The 27116-nt window shown below is 31.8% G+C and overlaps 1 protein-coding gene across 5 annotated transcripts in view; it reads right to left on the bottom strand.

The window, feature by feature from the left end:
• The window catches only part of LOC114934736 (excitatory amino acid transporter 1), a 34439-nt gene extending 8689 nt beyond the window's left edge, over positions 1 to 25750 (bottom strand). Inside the window, exons 1-3 of one of the 5 annotated variants that reach the window (XM_029307444.2) lie at positions 25296 to 25750; positions 19992 to 21045; positions 1823 to 2220 (exon numbers count right to left, since the gene is read on the bottom strand). In XM_029307444.2, coding sequence (XP_029163277.1) covers positions 1823 to 2220; positions 19992 to 20011 — 418 coding nt within the window. In that variant the 5' untranslated portion in view covers positions 20012 to 21045; positions 25296 to 25750. Of the gene's footprint in view, positions 1 to 1822; positions 2221 to 5416; positions 5479 to 6849; positions 7053 to 19991; positions 21046 to 22099; positions 22753 to 23673; positions 24685 to 25295 lie in introns of those variants that run through there. The other 4 variants (XM_029307443.2, XM_029307445.2, XM_029307441.2 and 1 more) reach the window with 4 other exon arrangements.
• Between the last annotated feature and the right edge of the window lie 1366 nt (positions 25751 to 27116).

The raw sequence follows: 27116 nt of genomic DNA, 5'->3' as shown, positions 1-27116 counted from the left end.
GATAATTATCTCTAATTAGTTAATTTTTCGGCCATGTCCGACACGTTCGCTCTTTGTCGGTCGCGCTGGTTAATTAATTAGTTGAGATGAGTCATAGAGAATTCATGACTTCGCGACCGTCGGAGATATGTAAATGCGCGAGACATCTGCCGTTTATTTCTGAGAAATGTATCATTGTCCGCGATGGAGATACTCGGCGAGATCCTTTGATCGCGATCCGCGCGTCGTCGTTGACATTTTAACCTCGATAATACGCTTATTTAAAACGTTGAACAGCATTGCAAGTGTGCGAGAATATACACAATATTATATACAATAGGCAGATATTTTTCTCTTTCGACATTCCGCATTAATCACTTCTAAAGTCACGCTAATTTTTCTGTGTACTCATTACACAATTTAACTTAATATTTAATTTATAACTCTAGTCAGCAAAAAGAACTTTTGTTTAGTTGCCAGAGATATTTAGAATCTTTTGAGGATGCTAAATCCATAAATGACAACAATTTTGCCGAATTGGCTCCAGTTTTTGAGATAATATATATATTTGAATTATAGTTTTATTCCAATTACGACCTGTAGCACGATTTGATCTGTCTTTTTTATTCTTTAACATTAATTTATCTTTAAACGTGATTCTGATGACCCACATAAAAAAATGGTATAAATAATATTTTTCTATGTATTATCTAAAAAATTAGAGACAATCTAAAAAAACTAATACCATATTTATAATAAGCGACACAAAGTTACTTTAAAATTGGCAATAAAATCAGTGTATATAATCTATATACTACAATTTATATTTAATTTTTACGACCAAATTTCTGCAACATATTATATACGATAGTTGTTATAACACGATAAAGTATATTAAAATAGCTCTTCTTTGCAATTTTCATAAAAGACCCCACACAATTCTTATGGAAATTGGATTTCGGTGAAATTGGTTGATTTTGTTCATGTACTGTAGCTTATGATCTGCTGAATATAAAAGACGCAATAGCTTCAAAGTTAAAAAGTCTTGCACTTGCAATCTTATATATCATATAGAATTGAATGTTAGTAAGATTATAGATACTTTTCTCGTATATTGTGGTTTATGATGTGTCAAACAAAAAATGTAACAGGTTTAAAAGCTAAATAATAGATAATTACTAATTTACAATTAATCAAACACGAAAAATTTGAGCTCTATGAATTGTTTAATTGGCTGTAACTGTTCATTATTTAGCTTCAAAGCTATTACATCTTTTGTTCAGCAGGTCACAAGCTACAATATATGAAAAAGTCAGCCAATTCCATTAAATCCTGTTTATAGGATATATAAGGATTGTGCGGGGTCCTTTAAAATTGTAAAGATCAAAGTCAGCAGTAAAATGGAACCACATAAAATGATTATAAATTATTCTAAAAAGAGTTAATTTCTTGTTAACCTTTCGTCACTCGCTTTCAAAATATAGTTAGTTAAATATAGTTAGTCAAACACGAAAAACTTGGACGCTACGAATTATTTGACTGGCTGTAACTGTCCATTATTTAGCTTCAAAGTTATTATATTTTTTATTCAGCAGGTCACAAGCTACAATATATGAAAAAAACAGCCAATTCCACCGAAATCCTATTTCCATAAGGATTGTCCGGGGTCTTTTAAAATTGTAAAAGATGCAGAAGATCAAAATCAGCAGTAAAAAAGAACCACATAAAATTATTATAAATTATCCTAATAAAGTTGAGTTCTTGTTATCATGTCATCACTTGCTTTCGAAATACAATACGAAATTCCGCGTTTGTCGAAATAAGAAAAGAGATTTAAACTGACCTAGTACGACCGCGCAGATGGTCGTGACCATGTAATAGCCGATCGCACGTGCGCCGATTTTGCCGCTGAGCGATAAATCGAGGGACCCGATGGCCGAAATCAGACTCGAGATGATAAGTGGCAGGATCAAGCTCTTGAGCATCCGCAGAAACAGGTCGCCGAGATAGTTGATGTACATGATCTCGCGCGGAGTCCATCTTTCCCGAGAGTTTCGCAGGATTATGCCGAGAATCACGCCACCTATCACCCCACTCACGGTCAAAATCGTCAGCGCGTTGTGGCTCAGACACGATCGCATCTTCTCTCCGGCCGTTTGCGGCCTCTTGTTGGGTTCTTGGGGATAGTACGAGCTCCTCTCCTTGATCTTACCCTGAACCTCTGTCCCCGACAACGGCGACCTGAAAAAAAAAACAATCCGTGTTGACGATATCTTTCTTGTACATTTATTTACATTCACTTTTCAACGAAACATTTCTTGGTGGAAGGTTTGATTATACTCAGTATTTAATATAAGAGTTTTTAATAAGGCTCTGTACTATAAATATAAATTTAACGTATAAGACGGGCAACAAGAGCCAAATCGCGGATGACAATGCGTTATCCTAACGAAACTAAATAATTTTTCGTTAGAATTAAATACCGGTGCACAAGGCACCAAATTTTTACTTGGACACGGTCAAGATTTTAAATATGAAATAATCTCATATTTTGAGATTTAATTTCAATACCCCTTTAACCCCCCTACGGAAAATAAATAAATGAATGCAAGAGAAAAATATAGATCCGAAAATCGCTGAATCGGGAAAAATTTGGTGCCTTGTGCACCGGTATTTAATTCTAACGAAAAATTATTTAGTTTCGTTAGGATAACGCATTGTCATCCGCGATTTGGCTCTTGTTGCCCGTCTTATACGTTAAATTTATACTCAGTATTGTTCTTAAATGATTTCAAAATTAGCTGGCTAAAGATAAGATAAAAATATGTAAATACATTTTACAAGATAAGATGAAGATGATTTTGTTTTAAATATATCTATGTAGGTAGCGATCAAAATCGATTAGATTTAGTATTGTGTTGAGATTTAAAAATTAGCTAGATAAAGATGAGATGAAAATATATGTAAATATTCATTTTAGAGATGATAAAGATGATTTTGTTTAAATATATCTAGATATAAAAGATAAAATTATGTAGCGATTTATCTAGATTAATTTCTGATAATATTATTTTTAAGATCGCTTATGTAAACACAGTTATAAAAAAATAAAAATTACAAAAAAGATATAAAAACATGTTCATACTTTTATTTATACTTATAAATAAAAATTTCTTTATCATTTTCTGCTCAAGTATTTTTTAATAGCCCTAAACCAAATTATCTGAACATTACTTTAGATAATTTAGTAAAGATAACATTTTTTTCATCTAAGATGCAGATTATTTTATTATATATATATATATATATATATATATATATATATATATAATAATCTGCATCTATATATATATATATATAAAATAAGATAACGTCAAAACTTCATCTAGATAATCATCTATCCTAATAGTACAACATATCCGGAAGCTATTCAGAGGGTATACATAGAGGATATCCGGAGGACATTCAAACATCCTCAGGATATTCTCTGAACGTTTCTGGGATATATGTACTGTTAGAGTATATAATTTTATTTAGATAACAGCAAACACTAATTATACCAAAGCCTCAAGTAGCAAATTGACGTCAAAATGTGATGCTACCAGGGATATTAAATGTCAAAATAACATATAATTTTGCTACCTGGATACTAGTTACAGCCAAACATTGTTTTAAACCAAATAAAGTGTGTTGTATAGATATGTGAGTGTTGAAAATGATACCACAAATTTCACTAGCACATCAAATTTCCAAAATAATTCAGGTTTCATGTGTAAAAAAATTGTTACACATGAAACCTGAATTACGATATTTGAGATTTTTTTGTAAAAAATATTAACATTATCTGAAAAGTTTAATCAAATATCACGAATGTATGTAAATAAAATGCATTTTTTATTTTAATATTTTATTTTTTATTCGTATTATGAAATATCAAAGTTGGACTATTTCTCATAAAAAGATGTTCTTGAGGAAAGAAGATAATAATTTTGTTCTGAGTTGTTCTAGTTGAAAACACTTCAGTTCTCAAGCGAGAAGTTTGGAACAAATCTTTTACCCAATAAAATCGGAAAATTAAACGTTTTGATCAAGAGTAAAATGAGCCTTATATTATTGTTCTCGGCTTCAAATTTTTGTTCTAAGTTGTTCTAGTCGAGAACACTTCAGTTCTAAAGCGAGAAGCCTGGAACAAGTCTTTTACCCAATGAAATTGAGAAATAAAATTTTCCGATTAAGAGTAAAATGGGCCTAATATTGGTGTGCTGGTCTTAAAAATTTTATTCTGAGTTGTTCTACACGATTATAAACATGATCTAATCAACAATACTGTAAATTATTTTGTTTATGAAAAAATAGTTAAAAACGTTTTTTTACTGTTAGTATTTAATTACTTTTAATTTTTGTTTTTTTTCAAATATCTCTTAAATTGTTTGACCAATCAAACTAATACTTTGGAACAATGTCCAGAACAACCTAGAACAACCTCGAAAAGTTCGATTTTTGAAAAATGGGGTACCACGTCAAAAAAGTGATTTTTTCAATTTTCCGCAAACATTTGTATTATATAAATTTTATCTTCTGGAAGAATTTAGAACAAGTCTAAAACAACTTGGAACAACAATTAGAATTTTAAAGTTCCAAAAGTGGGGTGCTAACTTCATGCAAGTGATAATAAGTTACACTATACATGTGCAATGATAGCAATAAACTACAAATTATGCAATTATAATTATATGACTTTATCATTATTAGGCGGAATATTTCCTATCTCAGCAAAACTCTGTATTTAAATTCTGTCTAACATGACTAAAAAATAAGATATCGAAATAAAAAAATTTATGACATCTGATCAGAATTTCCAGATAACGTTGATCTTTTTCATTAAAAAATCTCAAATATCACAAAGAAAATATTTTTGTATATTAAACCTCAATTATTTCGAACTTGACGTGCTGATGAAAATTAGCTTGCGGTATCGTTTTCAGCATCCAAAAATCTATAAGAAATATATCTTCTAATTTAAAATAATAAAAAACAATATTTTTAACTGCTTAAACTGTGTTTCATGATAATAAGCACTGCTTTAAAGATTTCTCTTCACAAATTAATTCGTTGATATTAAACCTCAATTATTTCGAACTTGACGTGCTGATGAAAATTAGCTTGCGGTATCGTTTTCAGCATCCAAAAATCTATAAGAAATATATCTTCTAATTTAAAATAATAAAAAACAATATTTTTAACTGCTTAAACTGTGTTTCATGATAATAAGCACTGCTTTAAAGATTTCTCTTCACAAATTAATTCGTTGATGATTTTAATGATTCTTAAATCTTAGACGTATAAAATATTTTGATTACATATATTAATTTTCCGAAATTCGCTTTTGTTAAGATGAATAGAGAAAAATAGGATTAATCGTAAAAAACGCACGCACATATTTAATTTAATTTCCGAAGGAGCACTATACGTAATCGACATGTCGGTCCTGAAACGACTACTAACACGTAACACAGCAAGTGTTCGGAGATTAATCTTCTTGGCGACGAACGTGACTTTTCCGCATTTTCTATAAACCTTGAGAACTGAAGACAACGATATAAAACTTTCAGTGTGTAATATGTGTCGACATTGTCCGTGTATAAGTTGTCGGACAATTAATAAAAGATATATTGTATATATGTGTAATGCCGCAGTAATACCGGACATTTTTCTGATATTAATTCATCCGTTATACAAAAAACATTTCTTCGAAATTATTCCGATAAACAAAAAAGAGAGAGAAAAATTTGTGCATATAGTTTAATAATCTTCTGAGAATTTATGGTAGCTTATAAAAATATAGTCCAAGTCTATTTACGAGGCACATTGCTTTATTATTATTTTATTGTTAACAATTATTTTAATATTATTTTATTATATTTTAGTAACACCAAAAATTAAATACATTCCTAAATATTGTTATATTATTTTCTTATTAAATTATTTTATTTTGTAGCATAATATTATTTTTTATAAAATGAGATCTGCTTGTAGTGCGTTGTAGAGAATTACTAACCACAAAAGGTTAATATTATTATATGCAGGATGTTTCTACGTACGAAAAATTTTAGAAAATGATTCTTTGCCGAAAATTAAGAAGAATTTTTCAAATAAACATATATATTTTTCCCCGAGAAGTTATATTCTTCCAAAGGAGAGGTAAAAATTAGGTTTTTAATTTTTTCTTAAAATTTTTAACTAGTCAAAATAATGAAGCTTAGTGAATATTTTTCACTAATAAAAAAGATATTTATTAATATTTTTTAATCTTCCCATACACCCATAAGAGGATGAAACTAACAACCTCTATTCAATTTTTTATTAAAACTTTTTAACAAAGCTGAATTCTTTTAGAAACTTTTTTATTTCTTTTATTTTTTTTCGTAAAATCAATAGTTTTCAAGAAAAAAATAAAAACCTAGTCTAAATTATCTCTTATGCGACGCTGCGCAAAAACTACAAATATCTGTGCTTCACAGATTTTAAAACTTGCAAATTCAAAGATTTTTATATAGAAAAATTAATAATTATTATTATTTCACACTTATCGTCAATTTTATTACGGATAAAACAATATTTATTCTCATGACGTCTCGAGATCGTAAGTAAATTTTGCTTATCATGTTCCGTCAGCTCCGTTCATAATAAAATACTCCGTGAAATTACGAAATTAAAACGACGACAAACTTGACAATTTATTTTACGAAATTAATACATCGTTTGAATAAATTACGGAATATTTTCTTTTGCGCGTGACTCTTTTTCTATTTCCACACAACAACTTTTCACACTTGTCTTTTCCAATATTAATGTTCGATTTACACTGACTTTTTCGAGCAGCTCGCTGCAAAGTTGCTTGTCGAACTAGAGTTCTTGTCGAGTCTAACACTTTTCAGAGAGATCACCGGTTTTTCTCTCTCTCTTTCGCGGTCAGCCGCGGACTGTTTTAAACCATCTATTATTTTAAACCGAGCCGAGACTTCATTTTCTGAAGCGCATATAAATCTCGATGGCATAAACAGAAGAACGTAGTTATAATAATATGCACGAAAACTGCATAAAAAAACATAATTAACGCGCAACATAAATTAACGAAGAGACAAAAATTAGACGCAGTGTTATGTATAATGACAATCTATTCAGATTTTACACCTCGAATAAAATAATGGAAAAAAAAGATCGTTTTTTGCGATGCACTTTTCGCGACGACGCACGAAGATGCGTCGACCTTATTCTTGCGTGGCTGGCAAAAGACAGAATTACACCGCTGCGAATTATTGTGTGGATGAACTGTTATTAAATAACAGTTGCGCGATAACGATCTGTCGATATCTCTCATTGGCGAATAGGTTGCTATTATATTTGAGCCAATTACACAAGAGAGTGGATTTTTCTTATTATTCTATACGTTTGCTGATATAACTTTATTGCGGAGGTACATTAAACAGTACACTTTTGCACTTATCGCGTTTAATGCGATTAATACACGTGCTTCTAAAAAATCTCTACGAAAAGCTCGAGAGAGGCGAATTACCTTGTTATCGTCTTGAAGGATTAAGAGATGCTCCTTCACCCTCGTTTGTTCTTTATTACGAGTCGACGCTTTAATTTGCATCTTTAGACTTTGCACGCTCAGCTTTCCCAGAAAGAAAGACAGAGAAAGAGCACACAGAAGAATCTCTGATTATATTAATAGATGATTACGTGCCGTTAGCTCTACTGCAATGTATTCAGCTCTACTAAATGCAGTGTTGTGCTCAAATGATTTTACAATTGGCTAGATAAAGATATAAGATAAAAACGTGTTAATTTTTATTTTAAATAAGATAAAGATGATTTTGTTTTAATTATCTTGTGCTAAATATATCTAAATAAGTTAAGTAAGATAGATATCTAGATAAGATATAGATAATATATCTAGATGACTTAGAAAAAATATTATCTTTATTAAATTATCTAGCATAATGTTCAGATAATTTGATTTGGGGCCGCAACATAAAAGTGCTTAAGCACAATAAACAATAAAAACTTGTAATAAAAGTATGAATTTTTTTATATTTTAATAAGAATATTTGTCAGTCAGCTCTCCTATTTTTTAAAAATTTTTTATATTTCTTTTATAATTTACATTTTTTTAACTTTGTTTTTACATAAGCGATTTAAAAAAAATATATATATTATTTGGGAGTGGATGTAGTAGATGAAATGCCACATAATTTTATCTTTTATCTAGATATATTTAAAACGAATCATCTTCATCTAATTGTAAGGTAAATTTACATATTTTTATCTCCTCTTTTCCCAGGTATTTTTAAAATTATCTAAGCACAACATTGGATGGTGCAATATGTTATAAATATATATATATATATATATATATATATATATTTGCAAAGTCAGAAATAAATATTTTTATCGGCTCTCAATATAAAGAATATAAGTATGCTGCCTTCTAAGCCGGGCAAAATCATCTTTATCTTATCTAAGATAAATTTATATATTTTTATCTCATCTTTATCTAGTTAATTTTGAAATCATTTAAGCACAATAACTGAAGAAATATATATATATATATATATATATATATATATATTTCTTCAGTTATTGTGCTTAAATGATTTCAAAATTAACTAGATAAAGATGAGATAAAAATATATAAATTTATCTTAGATAAGATAAAGATGATTTTGCCCGGCTTAGAAGGCAGCATACTTATATTCTTTATATTGAGAGCCGATAAAAATATTTATTTCTGAAAGATGATTTTGTTTTAAATATATCTAGATAAAATATTATAAAAATTATATGGCGATTCATTTAGATAATTTCCAGATAATATTAATTTTAGACCGCTTATGTAAACACAGTTAAAAATGTAAATTATAAAAGGGATATAAAAATATATTTATATTTTTATATTTATAAGTTTTTATTACTTAATGCTTAAGTATTTTTAATGACCAGAAACTAAATTATCTGAACATTATTCTAGATGATTTAATAAAGATAGCGTTTTTTTTTCATCTAAAGATGCAGATATAGATAATACACATTTTTATTATCTATATCAAGATAAGATGGCGTCAAAATTTTATCTAGATGATCATCTATATAATTTTATTTAGATACCAATAAACACTGACTGCGGCATAAATAAATGCGATCTTATCGCGAGTTACGAGATCGGGAGCGATTCAAACGCAAAATTCAACCGCCCATTCCACGCGATTACAGCAACGCGATTAATGACGTCACGCGAGGAACATAAAAGGCAATAAGCAGAATAAAAAGCAAAGTGTCGAATATCGTCGCGTGGATGTAAAAGGAGATTTGTTCGGAGAACAAGATACGAACGCGCCTAAAATTTATGCGAAAAACCATCCTCGCGAGACATCGAACGAAAATTGGTCTCGAGATCGTTGCACGTGTTTCGCTCGGAAAACCGGTCAGGGATATTCGCTTGCGTAAATTTTTCAGCTACAGGTTACATCATCGACCTAGGACGTAGCACTTTATCTGTATCCAACGCTATTCATACGAGAGCGCGCCATTATTGCTTGTCTCGGCGCTAATGCTAATCATTATCGTGATGTCATCAACATTAACATATTTGGCGACATCATATCCATCTAGATCCCTATCAATGTTGCGGAATAAAAAATATAGATATCACGCATAATAAAAAAAAAAAAAAAAAAAGAAAGAAGTTGTTGAAGGCAACGTGAATGAATTATCGAATTTGAATTTTGAATTCGCTTGTCAAGTTTTTTTTCTATTTTTTTTAGTAGTCTCCTGCGCAACTTCGAGGTTCTTCCGGGTATATACGTAATCGCAAGCGTGGAATATATGCTGAAGCGGCCAATATCGCACGCGCCTGTATCAAAATGAGTCTCGTGACTCGCGTTAATAACGAAGTGGAAGAGAAAAGAGAGGACAATCTCGATGATAAATTCCCGGACTTGACGAAGGTGACGATAAAAAGCAGGACGCTCGTCATCGTGAATGATCGTTTCGCAGATGATGTTAAATTGCGACATTTATTCCGTCTCGCATCGAAATTTCGGATCCTGATACCTTATTAAAGACGGGAGAGACCGCGCCCTTCTTTCAGTGCCTTGCTGACATCAATTATCGTCTATTTCTGTATCTTATCACTGATGCTAATAAATAAATACTGTAAATACTACAGTAGAGGTACAAGTCGGAAGAGACTCCTACAAATGATAAAGTATTTCGTACTCATCTTATGGATTTCGATTAATAGTCCAGTAAAACTAGACTTTGACTTTAAAAAAATTATAATCAAGCTGAATTTATGTGGAGACCGTTATTTCGATGTTCTAATGAAATCTTGAAAAGCCATTCAGCCAGGGCGTTCTTTTTTATGGGAAGTAAAAAGGGGTAAATTTTAGTTTTTTACCATTATCTCGAAAACTATCAATTTTTCCAGAAAAATAATTATTATCAAAATTGTAGCATAAAATTCTTTACAAAAAAGATCATTATTCTTTTTTTTCGTGGAATTCATTGTTTCGAAGATAAAGCGAATTAAGTCTGAAAGGAAATGTGCGCATTACTATATAGTATTATTTGTGACTGACTTTTGCAACTTTACCGTACGTTTTACTCAAAAACGATAGTTATACGAAAAAAAGTATAATAACCTTTTTTGTAGAGAATTCTATGAGCTAGAATTTTGATAATAACTATTTTTCTCGAAAAATTGATAGTTTTCGAGATAATGGCAAAAAACTAAAATTTACCTTCTTTTACCCCCCATAAAAAAGAACGCTTTGGTTGATTCAGCTTGATTATAATTTTTTTTGAAGTTTTGCCCTTTTCAAGTCCAATTTTACTGGACTATGACTCAGTTGGTTTTTTTCATTTTTTTCCTTTGTTCGTCACAATTTTTGTTTTCTCAATAACTACATGCATTAAAAAATGACAGCTGATTAGTTTCAACAATTTCCTATGTAAATCAATAACTGTCTATTATTTAGCTTTGAACCTATTACATTTTTTGTTCAGTAGATCATAAGCTGCAATATATGAGAAAACCAACTGATTATAAAGGAATTTTAATTTCATCTAGGACTTCACACAAATTCAAAAATTACTCACTAATCCTGTATATTAAAATTGAATGAGAAATAAAAATGTAATAGCCTCAATACTAAATAACAGATGGTTTACAACCAGTCAAATATAAAAACTCAGATTCTGTGAGTTGTTTAGAAAACCAATTGATTTTATCGGAATTCAATTTCACCTACGACTTCACATAAATTCAAAAATTATGCATTAATCCTGTATAAAATTGAATCTGAATAAAATTTGTTAGTTTTCTCATACGTTTATAGCTTATGACCTGCTGAACAAAAAATTTACAGCTAGTCAAACACGAAAAATTTAGGCTCTGTGAGTTGTTTGGCTGATTATAATTCAATAAAACTGTTCATTATTTAGTTTTGTAGCTATTACATCTTTTGTTCAAGAATCCATAAATTACCAAGGAGAACTTAAAATGTTATCAATTTGATTAAATTTGGACATAAATTGTAATCAATCTGATATCAAATCGTTATCATTTTGACTTTTCTGTTCTCCTTTAACTATAACATATAAAAAAACGAACTAATTTAATTATATCCGAAATCCATCTTACATAAGTTAGTGTTTTCGCAATATAATCGCGATTATTTCTCACGAGTTAAATTTCCACGCAGCGGCCGGGAATTTCGGATCTAGCGGATGACGATAGATGAATGAAAAAAAAAAAAAAAAAAAAAAAACATCGAGATCAACAAGCGCGAGATGACTTTTAACCGGTTAACCCGGCGATAGCCTGACGAAAAACCTTGGCGCGTAAAGTTACTGACAGATGGAGAACGATGGATGGACACGTGTGTCAAAAGGCAACCCCCGCGTTGCAGACGGATGAGAAAGAATCGTCCCTGAGAATTAACCTAACCAAACTTCAACGGCATTTCCGGCCCGAGTCTCCCTCTTTTTTCTCTTTCTCTCTCGCGGTTTTACGTTACGTTTAATAGACCGCGTTCGCGAATTGCGCTAAATGTCGAGTTAAATGATATCATCTTGCCGCGTGTTCAATATAGTCTCGCATAACAGTCAATTGGAATTGCTTTTTTTTTCCTTGTTTCACTGACGTCGAGATGATGTGTGTCGGGAAATAAAAATTTTACGGCTTTTGTCGGATATATCAAGTGGAACCGTGCGCAACAATTTCGTGGAAGTGAAAAAAAAAAGATCGACTCGCAGGGCAAACAAATTGTATTTATGGGAACTTCTTTATGCAAACAATGAAAGAATTAAGTTTGCGAAATACACGTCGTTCATTTTTCCTCTTACGCGCTCGAATCTTGCTCAGATCCCCAAATTAGCGATGAATAAATTAAATAGATACCATAGTAGTAATTGACGTCGAGTCGTGAAAAGTGTTGTGCTTAGATAATTTTAAAATTATCTAAATAAAGATGAAATAAAAATATGTAAATACCAAAGTTCAAGATGTAATTGCCAGTCAAGATTTAAAACAAAAGGTAGAGAAAAAATTCTATTGACCAACACTGGCTAAGGATAGTACTTCTTTTATTAAAAAAGCGACGTTTCGACCCTGAATTGGGTTCTCTTCAAGCTACAAAGATTAATTAAAATATAAAAATTAATTGAAATACAATGTAAGTAACTTGTAAGAAAAATATGTAAATTAATTTTAGATAAGATGTGTGTGTGTGAAGGTAATTTTAAATTTAATAATATATCTGCACAGTAGAAACATTTGTTTTCTTGTTAAAAACGGTCCCCGTTAAAATTTTTGTGTTAAATATTTAACAAATTCATGTAATGTAATCATCAATCATGTAACAAATCAATGTAAAAATAATACAATGTGTAAATCTATTTTTAATTTTACACAATAAATATGTTCTGCTTTATTAGTGACAAGATTTATCTGTTAAAATTTACAGAAAAAATGTTGATTTTCTGTTTTATAATATAAGTGGGGATGATAAAATCTAAAATTAACATATTTTTAATTAATTTTTACATTAAAAGTATGTTAATTTTACACAAAATTTATTTTAAATTATTTGAAGTTTTGCATTTATTTTGAGTTAAAATATTAACACAATAATATTCGTGTCTCTATTTAACATATCCATAATATATTAAATTAACACAAACATTTCTGTGGACTGTTTGGGACATGTGATATCTCTTAAATTTAACAGAAATTTTTCAACTATGTGGATAAAAGATAATATTATATAGCGATTTATCTAAATAACTTCCAGATAATATTATTTTTTAGATACACTGAAAAAAATTATTAAGTTAATAAATATTTATTTCAATACTGCCTAAATCGATCATACATTTGAAACAAATAAATATTTATCTGTTTTAAAAAGGATTTTCTTATATCAAAATGTAAGTATTTTTCACATCAAATCAATATTATTAGTTTCAAATGAATGATTTATTAGGCAATATTGAAATAAATATTTATTCAAATTCAATAAATTTTTTTAGTATAACAGCAAACATTGATCGTGAAATATAATAGAATAGAATAGTGACACGTGTAGCTTATATACAAATTAAATGTTCAATGCCGTATTATATACATATATATGTATATATATATAAATATATATATACATACGATGTTGGCTTCGATGAAAGTTCCAAAATTATCTTGGGCAAACGACTTGTTGAATGCACGTTTACGTAAGAAGTTGCACTTGACACTAATGCACAATTTATGACTAATACAAGTGTCTCTCCCGCGCATATTTCGAAATCTTTTCATTTAAAGTTTGAAAAAGATTCTTCTCGTATGAATACTTAATATTTTACCTTAAAAAATTTACTGATGCAATTGCAATTTCACTTTGTAGCTATAAAAAAAATTACATCTGTCTTTGAGTAGCTGAATTTCTTATAAGAGACAAAAACTCTAAAGGATATGTTTAATATTTTTCTATATTTATTTTCTCTGATTAGCATAAAAATTATGGTAATCGATTTTATATATGTATCACGTTATAATCTTCAATGTTTTAAAATGAACGAAAAATACAAAGTTTTGTCGACAATCAAAAAAATGAATTTATAGGAGACAATATCCTTCATTTTGGATCGATATGTCGCATAGCTCATTAAGAGCAGTTAATTCTCTTCTAATAAAATCTGCTGGTAAAATCGCTTATGCTATGCGACGAGACACGCCTATTTCGCTTAATCAAATTGCATCGATCGCAGCGATCGTACTAGATACGAGATAAATTTGCAGTTGCAACGCTTCAGATAGATAGAGGCGAATCGTATATTTCCTTATCAGCAATAAGAATAAACATGCACAATTGCTGCGACAAATATACACATGTTTCCGCAACAGTAACAATACATTTCATTGGCACATTTTCAGTGAATAAACGTCTCGAGCTTATATCCTTCCATTTATAATTAAGATCTTGCTCTTTCAATATTTTATTGCCGCGACAGTCTTTTTGTACAAATCTGATTGAGACCAAGAAAAAATATTAGCTACTTGTAGGTGTTCCTATATTAAATTTTCCCATATTAAATTTCCTATTTAAATTTTATATTAAGTTTCTCTATAATAACTAAAATTTTTAATTAATATTTTTAATTAATTTTTAAATATTTTTAATTAATTTTAATTAATTTAATTTAATTAATTTTAATTAATTAATAATTTAATAGGAAATTTTTAATTGAATTATAGATAATTATATTTTATTAAATTATATACTTAAAAATATTAATTATACAACTGAAAGGACCCCGCACCAAGAACATTTAGGATTTTGACTTTCGGGGAATTGGATGCTTTTTTCATATATTGCAGCTTATGATTTGCTGAACAAAAGATGTAATAGTCTTTGTCAAAGCTAAATATTGGATAGATATTTTGAGTTACAGCCAAAGTTTTTCATGTTTGACTGGCTGTAATTGCCAATTATTTATCAGGATTTTATGATTTTATCGAGATTTTTATCTAGGATTTCATATATCAAAAACTCCACATTAATTCTGTATAAAATTGAATTTTGGTAGAATCAGCTGATTTTCTCATATGTTGTAGTTTATGATTTTCTGAACAAAAAATCTCCAAATTAATATATCCAAAATCGAAACATAAGATATTTTTGAGACATCTTTAAGACGTCTTTAAGACGTCTTTAAGACACCTTTAAGAAATAATATATATCTAAAAGATGTCTTAAAAACGTTTCATGACCAGATTTTGGACATATTTCGACTTTGATGCTACTCGGGAAAATAGACTGGAAGCTAAATAATAGACAATTGCTGCTTTACAGCCAGTCAAACGTGAAAAATTCGAGCTCTGCGAGTTGTAACTATCCAACATTTAGCTCTGACATTACTACATTTTTTGTTCAGCGAGTTATAAGCTATAACACATAAAAAATAGCCAATTTCACCGAAAGCCAAAATCCTATATATTTAAAACGGGATCTTTTAGGCATAATAATTGAATATAACATAAAGATACCTAAAATTTAACTATGATATGACGATGAGGAAGACAAAATTGAAAAACTAACTCAAGTCATAAGCTACAATATTTGAAAAAAGCCAATTTCCATCAAAAGTTAACATCCTATATATTTAATAGTAATTTTTCAGGTATAATATAGGGATACCTAAAATTCAATTATGAAGATGAGGAAACCAAAATTAAAAAACCAGTTAATGCTCATAGAGGAAGCTTAATGAGCGAAATAAAAGCAATGTGCAAGTTCCTATTCGCACATTTTTTGATTGGAAAAATACTCGAAAATTGTAGATTGTGCGCAATATTTAATTTTAAGACTATTACACTTTTTGTTCAGCAAGTCATAAGCTACAATATATAAAAAAAAAACAGCCAATTTTCACCAAAAATCAAAATCCTACATATATATTTAATGGTAATTAAATTTCAGGTGTAATATATAGGGATACCTAAAATTCAATTATGCTATGAAAATGAAGAAACCAAAATTGGAAAACCAGCTTATATATGCTCATAAAGGAAGCTTAATGATCGAAATAGAAGTAATGTGCAAGTTTCCAATTCGCACACCTTTGTTTTGAAAAATACCCGAAAATTGTAGTACATAGACTCATTGATCCGCAGATGAGCGGATGAGGCTGCGCATCTGCATGTAGTAACTAATCAGGCAATTAACGAGGATTTTTCTTATGTGTCCAACTGTCTCGTCTTCTCCCTTCCGTTCCTTATCACAAGGAACGAGTCTGACAATGATTTAATGAGTAGCCGGCAAGCACCGCTGTTGCCATTATGGAATTCTGTGCCAATGAATCTCGCTGCTGCCGCTGAATGCGATATACAACGCGACACATAATGGATCACAACTGCATATATGTATATGCATATGCACATATACAGGGTGGCTGCGATCCAAAAAGCGTCGCGTTGGTTAAAATGTGATGTGCATTTGCATTTCTAATGACTAAAAAGAAGCGCAATAAATTCTGAGAGAGAGATCACCTTGTAAGCATATTGTAGTCGCATTAATGGAATCCTAAACGTTCTTGAGAAGTCTGCGGTTTTAGTCCTGTTTTATCGACAAAATGTGAGATTAAATAAACTATATAAATCTATTTATTGGCTATACGGATTGTTTTTTACCTGAAATTAGAGCACTTTGCAATTTGTTAATACTAATACTTTAATTTGTACAGGAAGAAGATTTATCAATCTGTATAGTCTTATATATTTAGGTATAGAATTATAAATTGATGAAGAATTCATAATTCTATACCTAAATAATATGAGACTATACACAGTTTGATAAATCTTTTTCCTGTACAAGTTAAAGAATTGATATTAACAAATTGCAAAGTGCTCTAATTTTAGATAAAGAAATCCGTATAGCTAATAAATAGATTTATAAGATGAATCTAATTCACATTTTGTCGATAAAACAAGACTGAAACTTAGGTTAGCTTTTAGAATCCCTTTAATCGCGTTTTAATTCTCGCAGATTTCGTATTTAGAGCAAACTTTGTCGACGTGTTTAGCCTGTTGTATTTATTTTCAGCCAAGGCACGATATAATTGCTAAGATAAATGTTTTTTTAATAAATAATGTTCTAATCTCCTCGCGCGATATTTTTTCCGCTGATTATTGCGACAAGTTCAAGTGCGTCATATAATATACTGCTATAAAAAATTCATCGCCAAGATGTTCTCTTTAAAGTACGACGTTCGCGCAATTTAAGAGATAATTACGATAAATTGATGTGTCATTAACTTCTCCAACGTGAATAAATCACTCAGCTCTTTATTTACGATTTGATAATAACAATGGGTCCTCGGGAAAGAAGAATCGAGGTCGAGTCTCTTTTCTATAGGCTCTGTTAACGGGAGATTAAAAATCCATTTTATTCAAGAATGAGAGACGAATACGTGAAATTCAACGCGTCAATGTAAACGTTTTAGATTTTACATGCGCAATTATTGATAAATAGTGTGATATCACCTGTTTAAACTTAAAAATGTGTAAAAGCCTGGAAAAGTTAATTACAGCTGCAAAATAATTTAGGGAGAATAAAATGCATTATATACATTTCGAATGAAGAAGTATACGTTAAATAAAGTTATATTTGAATTATGATTTTACTTAGAGAATCGTTATCAAAAATCGCGACGTTCGAGTATCTTTATGGGTCCAGGCAACAAATTGCAGGAGAGAAGAGAGGAAGAGGAGGGCAAACTAGGTCACATAAGATCTAAATAGAGCAGAGAGCAAAGTTTATTCGATACACGTGTCATGTATGGTTATCAGTCTGTCGACGATAGCTCATCATAATCCCAGCAAACACAATATATAAATGTTATATACTCAAGCATGTTACATGTAACGTATATGTTAATTGTAATTTCCCACTCATAGATGTAACATTTTTAATATTACATATATTACATTGTAGTTATATTGTCATTATATCCCAAGATAGCACTAACTTATCAATACATCAGTGTGCTATTTGGTATATAATTACAATACAACTACAATGTAATATATGTTATATTAAAATGTTACATCTATGAGTGGGAAATTACAACTAACATGGATGTTACATGTAACGTACACGTTATATTACCTGTTATATTCCGTTTTATTACAGCAATGTAACAATTATATATCAGTGTTTACTAGGATAATGCAATACAAGCTAAACAAATGGCCAAATAATTGCATCATTAGAAATAGAGATACATTTTACTCCTTGAAAAAGATATAACGAACGAATTATAATAATTGCATGTAATAAGCACGTAATAAGAGGATAGATTTTTGCTTTGAACGAAAGTACCCCGCACTAATCTTATGTAAAATGGATTAAATCAGTTGGATTTTTTATATGTTGTAGCTTTATGATCTGCTGCACAAAAGATGTAATAGTCTCAAAGCCTAAATAATGGACAGCTACTGAGCAGAATTCTTTTGTATTTGACTGGTTGTAAATTAGTAACTATGTGTGTCATTTAGCCTATTACATTTTTTGTTCAGTGGGTCATAAACTATATCATATAAAAAACCAGCAGATTTGATTAATGTTCCAATTTTATATAGGATCGATGCGTAATTTTGCATATATGTAAAGTCTTAAATAAAATTGGACCTCAATCAAATTAGTTGGTTTTTTATATGTTGCAGCTTATGACTTACTGAATAAAAATGTAATAGGCTCAATACTAAATAATAGACAATTACTAATTTACAATCAGTCAAATGTGAAAAACTCAGGCTTTGCGATCTCAATAATTGTTCATTATTTAGCTTTGAGGCTATTGAATTTTTTGTTCAACAGATCATAAAGTACAACACATGAGAAAACCAGCAGATTTTAATAAGATTTAATATAAAATCAGTGTGTAATTTTTGAATTTATGTAGATAAAATTGTGAATTTTGATAAAATCAATTGATTTTCTCACATGTTGCAACTTATGATCTACTAAACAAAAAGTAATAGGCTCAAAGCTAAATAATAGTTCACAATCGGTCAAATATAAAGAACTTTTGCTTTGTTTGACTGACTGTAACTCAATAATAATTAAGAGTTTAACAAGGCTCTGTAATATAAATATAAATTTAACGTATAAGACAGGCAATAAGAGCCAAATCGCGGATGACAATGCGTTATCCTAACGAAACTAAACTATTTTTTCGTTAGAATTAAATACCGGTGCACAAGGCACCAAATTTTACTTGGACACGGCCAAGATTTTAAGATATGAAATAATCTCATATTTGAGATTTAATTTCAATACCCCTTTAACCCCCCTACGGAAATAAATGAATGCAAGAGAAAAATATAGATCCGAAAGTCGTTGAATCGGGAAACGAACCCGAGACCTTTCGCTTGCCGACAATTATCAATAATAATTGTCCATTATTTAGATTTGAGGCTATTGAATCTTTTGTCACATATATAAGGTACAACATATAAAAAAACTATAAGATTTTACTAAAGTTCAATTTTATATCAGTGCGTAATTTTTGAATTTATGTAGATGAAATTGTGAATTTTGATTAAATCAATCGTTTTTCTCACATGCTGCAGCTTATAATCTAGTGAACAAAAAAAGTAATAGGATCAAAGCTAAATAATAGTTCACAATCAGTCAAATATGAAGGACTTGATCTTTATTTGACTGACTGTAACTCAATAATTATCCATTATTTAGCTTTGAGGCTATTGAATCTTTCGTTCAGCGGATTACAATAAGCCACAACATATAAAAAACCAGCTGATTTAACCAAATCCATTTCATCCAAGATTAGCGTTGACTACATTTTCTATTCAAGTCGCATGATTTGTAAGACAAAAGAGACTCGTCCAGAGAGATAATAAAAAGTTTGCGTGCAGAGATTGTACTTACAGCTCGCTCGCCACTTCCATGATTCGCTTCCTGTGTCCTGTGCGTGTTCCAATGAGAGCCGCTCGGCAAAAGCGTTTACATAGAGCGTCACTTCCAGTTAGCCGGAAGCGACGAGAGTCCCGGTGGGGAAGACCGGAGGATCACCGGATCGTCGAGGGTCACTAAGAGCGAATCTCCGTATCTCCCTCTTTTTTTTTTATCCCTCTCACGTCGCCGTTTCTTCGGAAGTAGACGCACGCGGTGCGGTGATGTACGACGGAGGGATTAAGTCGAGAGGGATGAGAAGCGATGAAGGACGCTAAGAAAAAGAGGTCGAGGACGCGCGTGGACGTCGGAGGCTCTCCGGCGTCGATTAAAACGTTAATCCTGATCGATTTCCTCTCTTTCTCTTTTTCTCTCGCAATTGCAAGCGGAAACGCGATTCAGCGATTCCCGAACACTTGGGAGTCGGGGATTAAATCGCGCGGATCGAGGAGCGAGCTTCCGCTTGAAAGTTGATCACGCACCGTCGTCGTACACCGTCGTCGACGCGACGAACAAACTGGATGGACAAACTGCCTGTATCTCGTTAGCCAGGAGAGGATGTATGCTGATGGGGCTCTCAATCTGTGCCACCTTGGGTGGTACGATTAGCTATGGCTATCTCCCCCTAACGGCGATCTCTTCCTGCCGCTACCGGCTAGCCTATCATCGCGATATATACGAATATGCGATATATATATATGTATATATATATAATATACCGGCGGTTACGACCCCATCGGAAGCTACCAGGTCTCCCTATTGTTTGTCGGCGGCTTGTCCACTCGATTACTCGACGATCCGCCGTTCACGTGACTCTTCTCGCTTCCAATCTAGCTTTCCTTTCTTCGTCTAAAGCCGAATTCTCTCTTCTCTTCTTTTTCGGGGCGAAACTCGTTTATTGTCAACTTTGGTAGCTTTGGTATAGTGTGTTGGAGTTACTTTGGTAATAAGGGTTTCGACAGAGACGAGAACCTTGGAAATGAAGTTAAACTCGTCGATCAATGATCAGTCCTTCTATCGCAATCGTTATCTGCAACACACGGTGTTGTGCTTAAATGATTTTAAATTAGCTAGATAAAGATGAGGTGTAAATATGTAAATTAATCTTTTAAATAAGATAAAGATAATTTTGTTTTAAATATATCTAGATAAAAGATAAAAATTATATGGTGATTTATCTTAACTTCCAGATAATATGATTATTTTTAAGACTGCTTATGTAAATATATGATTATAATAAAATGTAAATTATTAAAAGAAATATAAAAATATATTCATACTTTTATTTATAAGTTTTTATCGCTTACTGCTTAAATTCTATTACTTAGTAGTATTTTGATACTATAATTCTAAATCAAATTATCTGAATATTATTCTAGATAATTAAATAAAGATAACACTTTTTCTCATCTAAGATGCAGATACATATTTTTATCATCTATATAAAGATAAGATGACGCCAAAGTTTCATCTAGATAATCATCTATATCATTTTCTTTAGATAACAGTAAACATTGACAATCCAGAACATTAATAAGGCGTTATAACATATTAATGGCATGCGTTGAATCTCGATATTACGAGCTACTTTTAACTCGACTCTCTATACATATCGACGATTTTTTTTAGCATTTATTTTCAAACGCTGCTAATACGGCTTGTGATCAAACGTCCGCGACGTTAATGAGCAGTAATCGCTGTTTTTTTTTTTTTACGTAACGCGTATCAAAAACAAGTTCAAACAAATCCGCATGAATACATGCATAATCTGATTTCATTATTGTTGTTTTTACATCGGCCTTTTTCCACTACGACACTTGTCAATTTGTCAGATTCGATGCTTCCTTTTTTCTAATTTTTTCTCACTCTTCTTCTTTTCTTTGCATTTATATATCCAATATTTTACCATCATTGTGATAAGAATCCTTGAGCGAGACGTTTGATGAATTGTAAGCACACAATTAATGCAACGTATGCAACGTGTAATCTATTATATAATACATGACGTTATAGACGAAAAATAAAAAGGTAAACAGCTGTGGGTTAATCTAATAGAAGATATAAATCGATAAAATAAAAATTACCTTTCCTACCGATATATATGTGTATCTCAAAATTATATCTCAACGTTACAATGACGATTAATTGATAAAAGATAATATTAACATAAGGTAATATTAACGGAGTTGTCGCGTGATAATTGTACCGCGAAATTATACAGCAGTCGATTCCGACGCGCCGTAATTTATTCGTGATCGTTGTTATTAAGCAAATTTGCGTATCGCACGCATCTGAATCCATTAGCGTCGCGAGAGAAGACGGAAGAGACGGAAGAGAGGCTCGTGGATGCATTTTACGAGGCGCGTAAGCGGTTTGACAGCTTTAATTATGATATACAAGAAAAGATCGACTCGGTGGTGAGCTAATCATGCGGAATAATCGACGATACGTTTCACGCCTCGATTATTTCGGCGTTACACCTTCTTCTTACAACGTGCAATCAAGCGCGGCAACGACTGGTAATGAAAGGTCCCGAAATGTCCCCCCTTTTTGCGACGTGTGTACTCGCTTCAAATTTCAACACCCTCGATTTTGTTCCCCAGATTTGCAAGATTAATTTCGTAGCAACCTTCGAAAATCCATAATCCCATTCGTTAATCGAGATATCGAACCGTATACGCGAGATTCACGTACCTTTGGCCTTCGTGGACGTTTATTATATACCCTTTTTTTTATTTTAAACCTTTTTATTTACATTTTTTCTTTATTGAAAAAAAAAAACAGGATAAATATGGAAAAATATTTTTAACTGTAGAAAATTTATAATAAATCAAGAGTTGAAGAAAGTTTAACGTGTTGTTACGTCAATATCTTTCTTTACATAAACGTAAGATAAATTTATTTAAGAATGTGCGAAATAAATATACAGGGTGTTTCAAAATTCGCAAATCATATGCCTAGAGGAGATTCCTGGGAGCATTTGGAGCCGATTTTTCCTCAGCAAAACTGTCAAGGCACTATATAATTTTCGAGTCAAGTGATTGAAAATAAAGGATTTTCCGCTTCCAAACTAAGTTTGTCGAAATAAAATATTAATAAAACCATATTTTTTAATGAATTTCCATGTATAGATTTTAATAGAATTTTAATTTTAGGTTTCGTTACATAACGGCAAAAATTGGGAACATGCAAAAAATGATATTTTTCAAATGACCTCAGGAATCCATCATTAACAGGTGATTCGCGAATTTCGGGACACTCTGTATATTCGTATTGGGATTTATTTTAAGAGAGAATATTAATAACAAGTTAGATAAGAAATACTGTACTTAGTGTTAAACATAAAAAAAACCTTACGCAAAAATAAAAAACTTTTGCACAAGTTCACATAGTCCAACCAAAGGCATACGAATGGTAATTACATCTAATTAAAACAAGTATTTAGTCCCTCCCATATATTAATAAATCTGTGAACGAAGAATAGTGCACTTATTGTTTGCCTCAAAATATGAATAAACACGTCGCACTCTTCAGTTTCAAATCCAAGTTTTTTTTTCTCAAATTTCAGAAGTTTTTAGTCTACTTTTCGGTGCTTGATACTTTTATCACGCAGTCATATACAAATACTCTTAAATCATTCATGAAAAGACTTGCGTACCGTTGAGACGAGACAGACACGCCAGGAATTATTATCGCATCGCGATATTTCGCGCTGGATTACGCGCGCTCTTCAGATAACGCGAACTCTCGGCTGCGCGCGACGCGACGACGTTCGCGGGACTGTGGCGGTGCGGCGTGAAGTTGCTTCTTTATAGCATGGTGTGTGCGGAGACGGACGGTTAGGAGAGCCGCGCGCTTCGTGACGTTTATGCCACGCGTTCGAAAAGCGCGCGAGAGAAGGATGGAGCGCGAATAAGAAAGAGCGAGAGGGAGAGAGGAAAATGAAACTCACGATTAGGTGGATGAAGCAAAAAATTACGTTAAATGCGCGTTTCCTTAATAAGATCGCGCGGAGACCCTCTTTCGAAATTTTCAGCAGTTTTGAATAGATCACGCTAATCAACAAAAAACAACTTTTGTTTAGTTGCCAAGAATGTTGAGACGAATTTAGGATGTTTTGGGCATATCCAAAGATAATTCGTAAATCTAAAACAATATTGGGTAAATCCAAAAGTGATAATGGTTTTGCTGAATTGGCTCTAGTTTTTGAGATGATGGTTAATCAAATTATGATTTTACCCCAATACGACCTGTAGCTGCTGACATATGCAGTAGGGTTTGGTTTGTCTTTTTAACATTATTTTCATGCCTCTTCCTCTTTCAAACTTTCAGCAGTTTTGGATAGATCACATTGATCAACAAAAAACAACTTTTGTTTAGTTGCCAAGGATGTTTGGACGAATTTAGGATATTTTAAGGATACCAAATCCAAAAATGACAATAGTTGTGTCGAATTGATTCTAGTTTTTGAGATTCAAATTATGATTTTACCCTAATACAACCTGTAGCTATACTGACATAATGCAAAGGGGATTGGTCCGTTTTTTTTGTTCTAACGTTATCCTGATGACCCACATAAAAGAAAATAGTACAAACAGCATTTCTCTAATGCATTAATGATTATTAACTGGATCAACTTATTTTGCTATATTATTATTTTACTGAATACAACATTTTTATGATTTAAAACAGTTTCCATATGGATTGGAGATCAGCTACGTCTAACCATTACATTTCTTGCACTTTTTATTTTAAAAAATAGAGCCAATCTAAGAAAACTAATGGCCACATTCGAAATCAGCGACACAACAAGTTAACCCAAAATCGATCTAATATAATCAGTGTTGTCATTAGTGTGAGTGAATGACTTTTGCGACTTTTGGACGATTCCTCCTGATAGAGAGCAGCGTCCCCTGTGGGACGCAGAGAGTAAATATCCCGCGCTCGCGCTCTACCCTCCTTCACCTCACCTTCCCGCGTCCTCCTCCACCAACTTCGCGCGGTCGCCATGGCAAATTCATTGTCACCCGGATTCTATCTGCGCGCTTCTATTTCCGTCTGACGAACGCAACGAATCAGATGTCAGGAGGTACTGCCCACGCGGCACATCGCGAGGATCGATACAACGCCTCCTCCTGAATTTCGGATAATGAGCGAGACGCCGAAGAGAGCGCGTCTCTCTTTCCCTCTTGGACTACCAATTCAAAAACTTTACCATACACTGTTGCTCGTGAGACGAAAAAAATTCGATATATGATTTCCCTTGACGCGATGACATACTCGATAAAAGAGGAGGGAGAAGAAAGAAGTTGGCGCCGTAGACGAGTGAAATTTCGGAGTATGCAGCATCCAAGCGGTTTTGGCGCGCGATCCGTCTCTCAGAGAAGAACTCGCTCGTTTTGCATCAATATCCCCTGTTGCTTGCGAACCCTTTATTCTCCCTCTCCTTTTTTTATCGATTTTCAGGACGCAGCGCTGCTGCGGGAAGACCTTCCGGATTCTCTTCCCCAGATCCGTCGACGTCCTTTACGCGGAAAACGCGACACCTAGACTTCGTTCCTTCGGAAATCCAGGGATTCACACCATAGCACACCGATGAGAGAGAGAGAACGCCGTTAGTTAGGCTGACGAGACGCGGGACTGCTTTACCGCGACTACACGCGTGCGCTAGAAGACGAGACTCGCTCGCCGCGCCTGTTGCGTGGAGACAGTCGCGAGAGCACACGCGAGATTGCGAGCCGTACGATACTCGAGCGCGGGGTAATTTGAGCCAGGCTCGAGTTCGAAAAGCGCGCGCGGGGAACCGGGACCTCCGACCGCGTGGCTCCGTCCGTCGCCTTTATAGGTGGAGCCAGTTGGCTGCTGCTGCTGCTGCCTCTCGACTGTGATCGCTTGCTTCGCTATATTTGTATCACAAGGAGCATTACAGTATAATGAACTAAAACAAGAAATGAGAATTTGGCATTTTGCACATACGTCAGCTGCTTTTGTAGAAATCGTTTATCTTGAGAAATATATACAGGGTGTAACCAGTGTTAATCAGATATAAAAGTTGTGGAGTCATCATATTTTTATATAGATAATAAAAATGCGTATCTATATTTGCATCTTGCAAGTGAAAAATAATGTTATTTTTATTAAATTATCTAGATTAATGTTCAGATATAGTTTGATTTAGAATCATAAAATACGTAGTAAAACTTATATAAGCAGTAAAACAAGAAAAACTAATAAATATAATAATATTGATATATTTTTATAATTAAAATTTTTTTTGTAACCGTGTTTACACAAGCGGTTTTAAAAATATAATAATATTAGCTGAAAGTTATCTAGATGAATCGCCATATAATTTTATCTAGATATATTTAAAACGAAATTATCTTCATCTAACAATAAGATAAATTTACATATTTTTATCTCATCTTATCTAGTTATTTTAAAAATCATAAGCATATATAACTTCCAGATAATATACATATATTATTTTTAAGATTGCTTATGTAAACAAAGTTATAAAAATATGTAAATTATAAAAAAAATAATATAAAAATATATTCATACTTTTATATTTATAAGTTTTTATTGTTTACTGTTTCAGTATTTTTATATGGGCTACGGCCCGCTAAACCAAATTATCTGATCTTTACGCTAGATAATTTAGTATAAAGATAAAACTTTTTTTTCATCTAATATGCAGATACAGATAATACATATATTGGTTATCTATAAAAATAAGATGACACCAAAATCTTTATCTAGATGGTCATCTATATAATTTTATTTAAATAACAGCAAACACTGGACACCATTAGATTGTCTGTCCAAGTTGAAGTTGATTTTTCCTCAACAAAAATATCGAGGTTATCATTTTTTGCAAGTTTCCAATTTTTGCCATCTTGTATCTTTGTAACTAACAATAATAAGCCTTAAATTAAAATTCAAAGTAAACTCTACTTGAAATTAATTAAAGAAGAATGTAGTTTTTTTAATATTTTAAAAACAAAGTCTATTTCTTTTTTAATCATTGATAATTTGAAAGTTATATGAATGTCTCAAAATTTTCATCACTAAAGAAAAATTGTCTTCAAATTTTTGTTC

This window comes from Nylanderia fulva, unplaced genomic scaffold, assembly GCF_048542155.1.
Source record: "Nylanderia fulva isolate GAGA-0341 unplaced genomic scaffold, ASM4854215v1 Scaffold72, whole genome shotgun sequence".
Classification (NCBI taxonomy): domain Eukaryota; kingdom Metazoa; phylum Arthropoda; class Insecta; order Hymenoptera; family Formicidae; genus Nylanderia; species Nylanderia fulva.
Note: the sequence above shows the minus strand (reverse complement) of the source record. Positions and strands in the feature narration are given on the sequence as shown.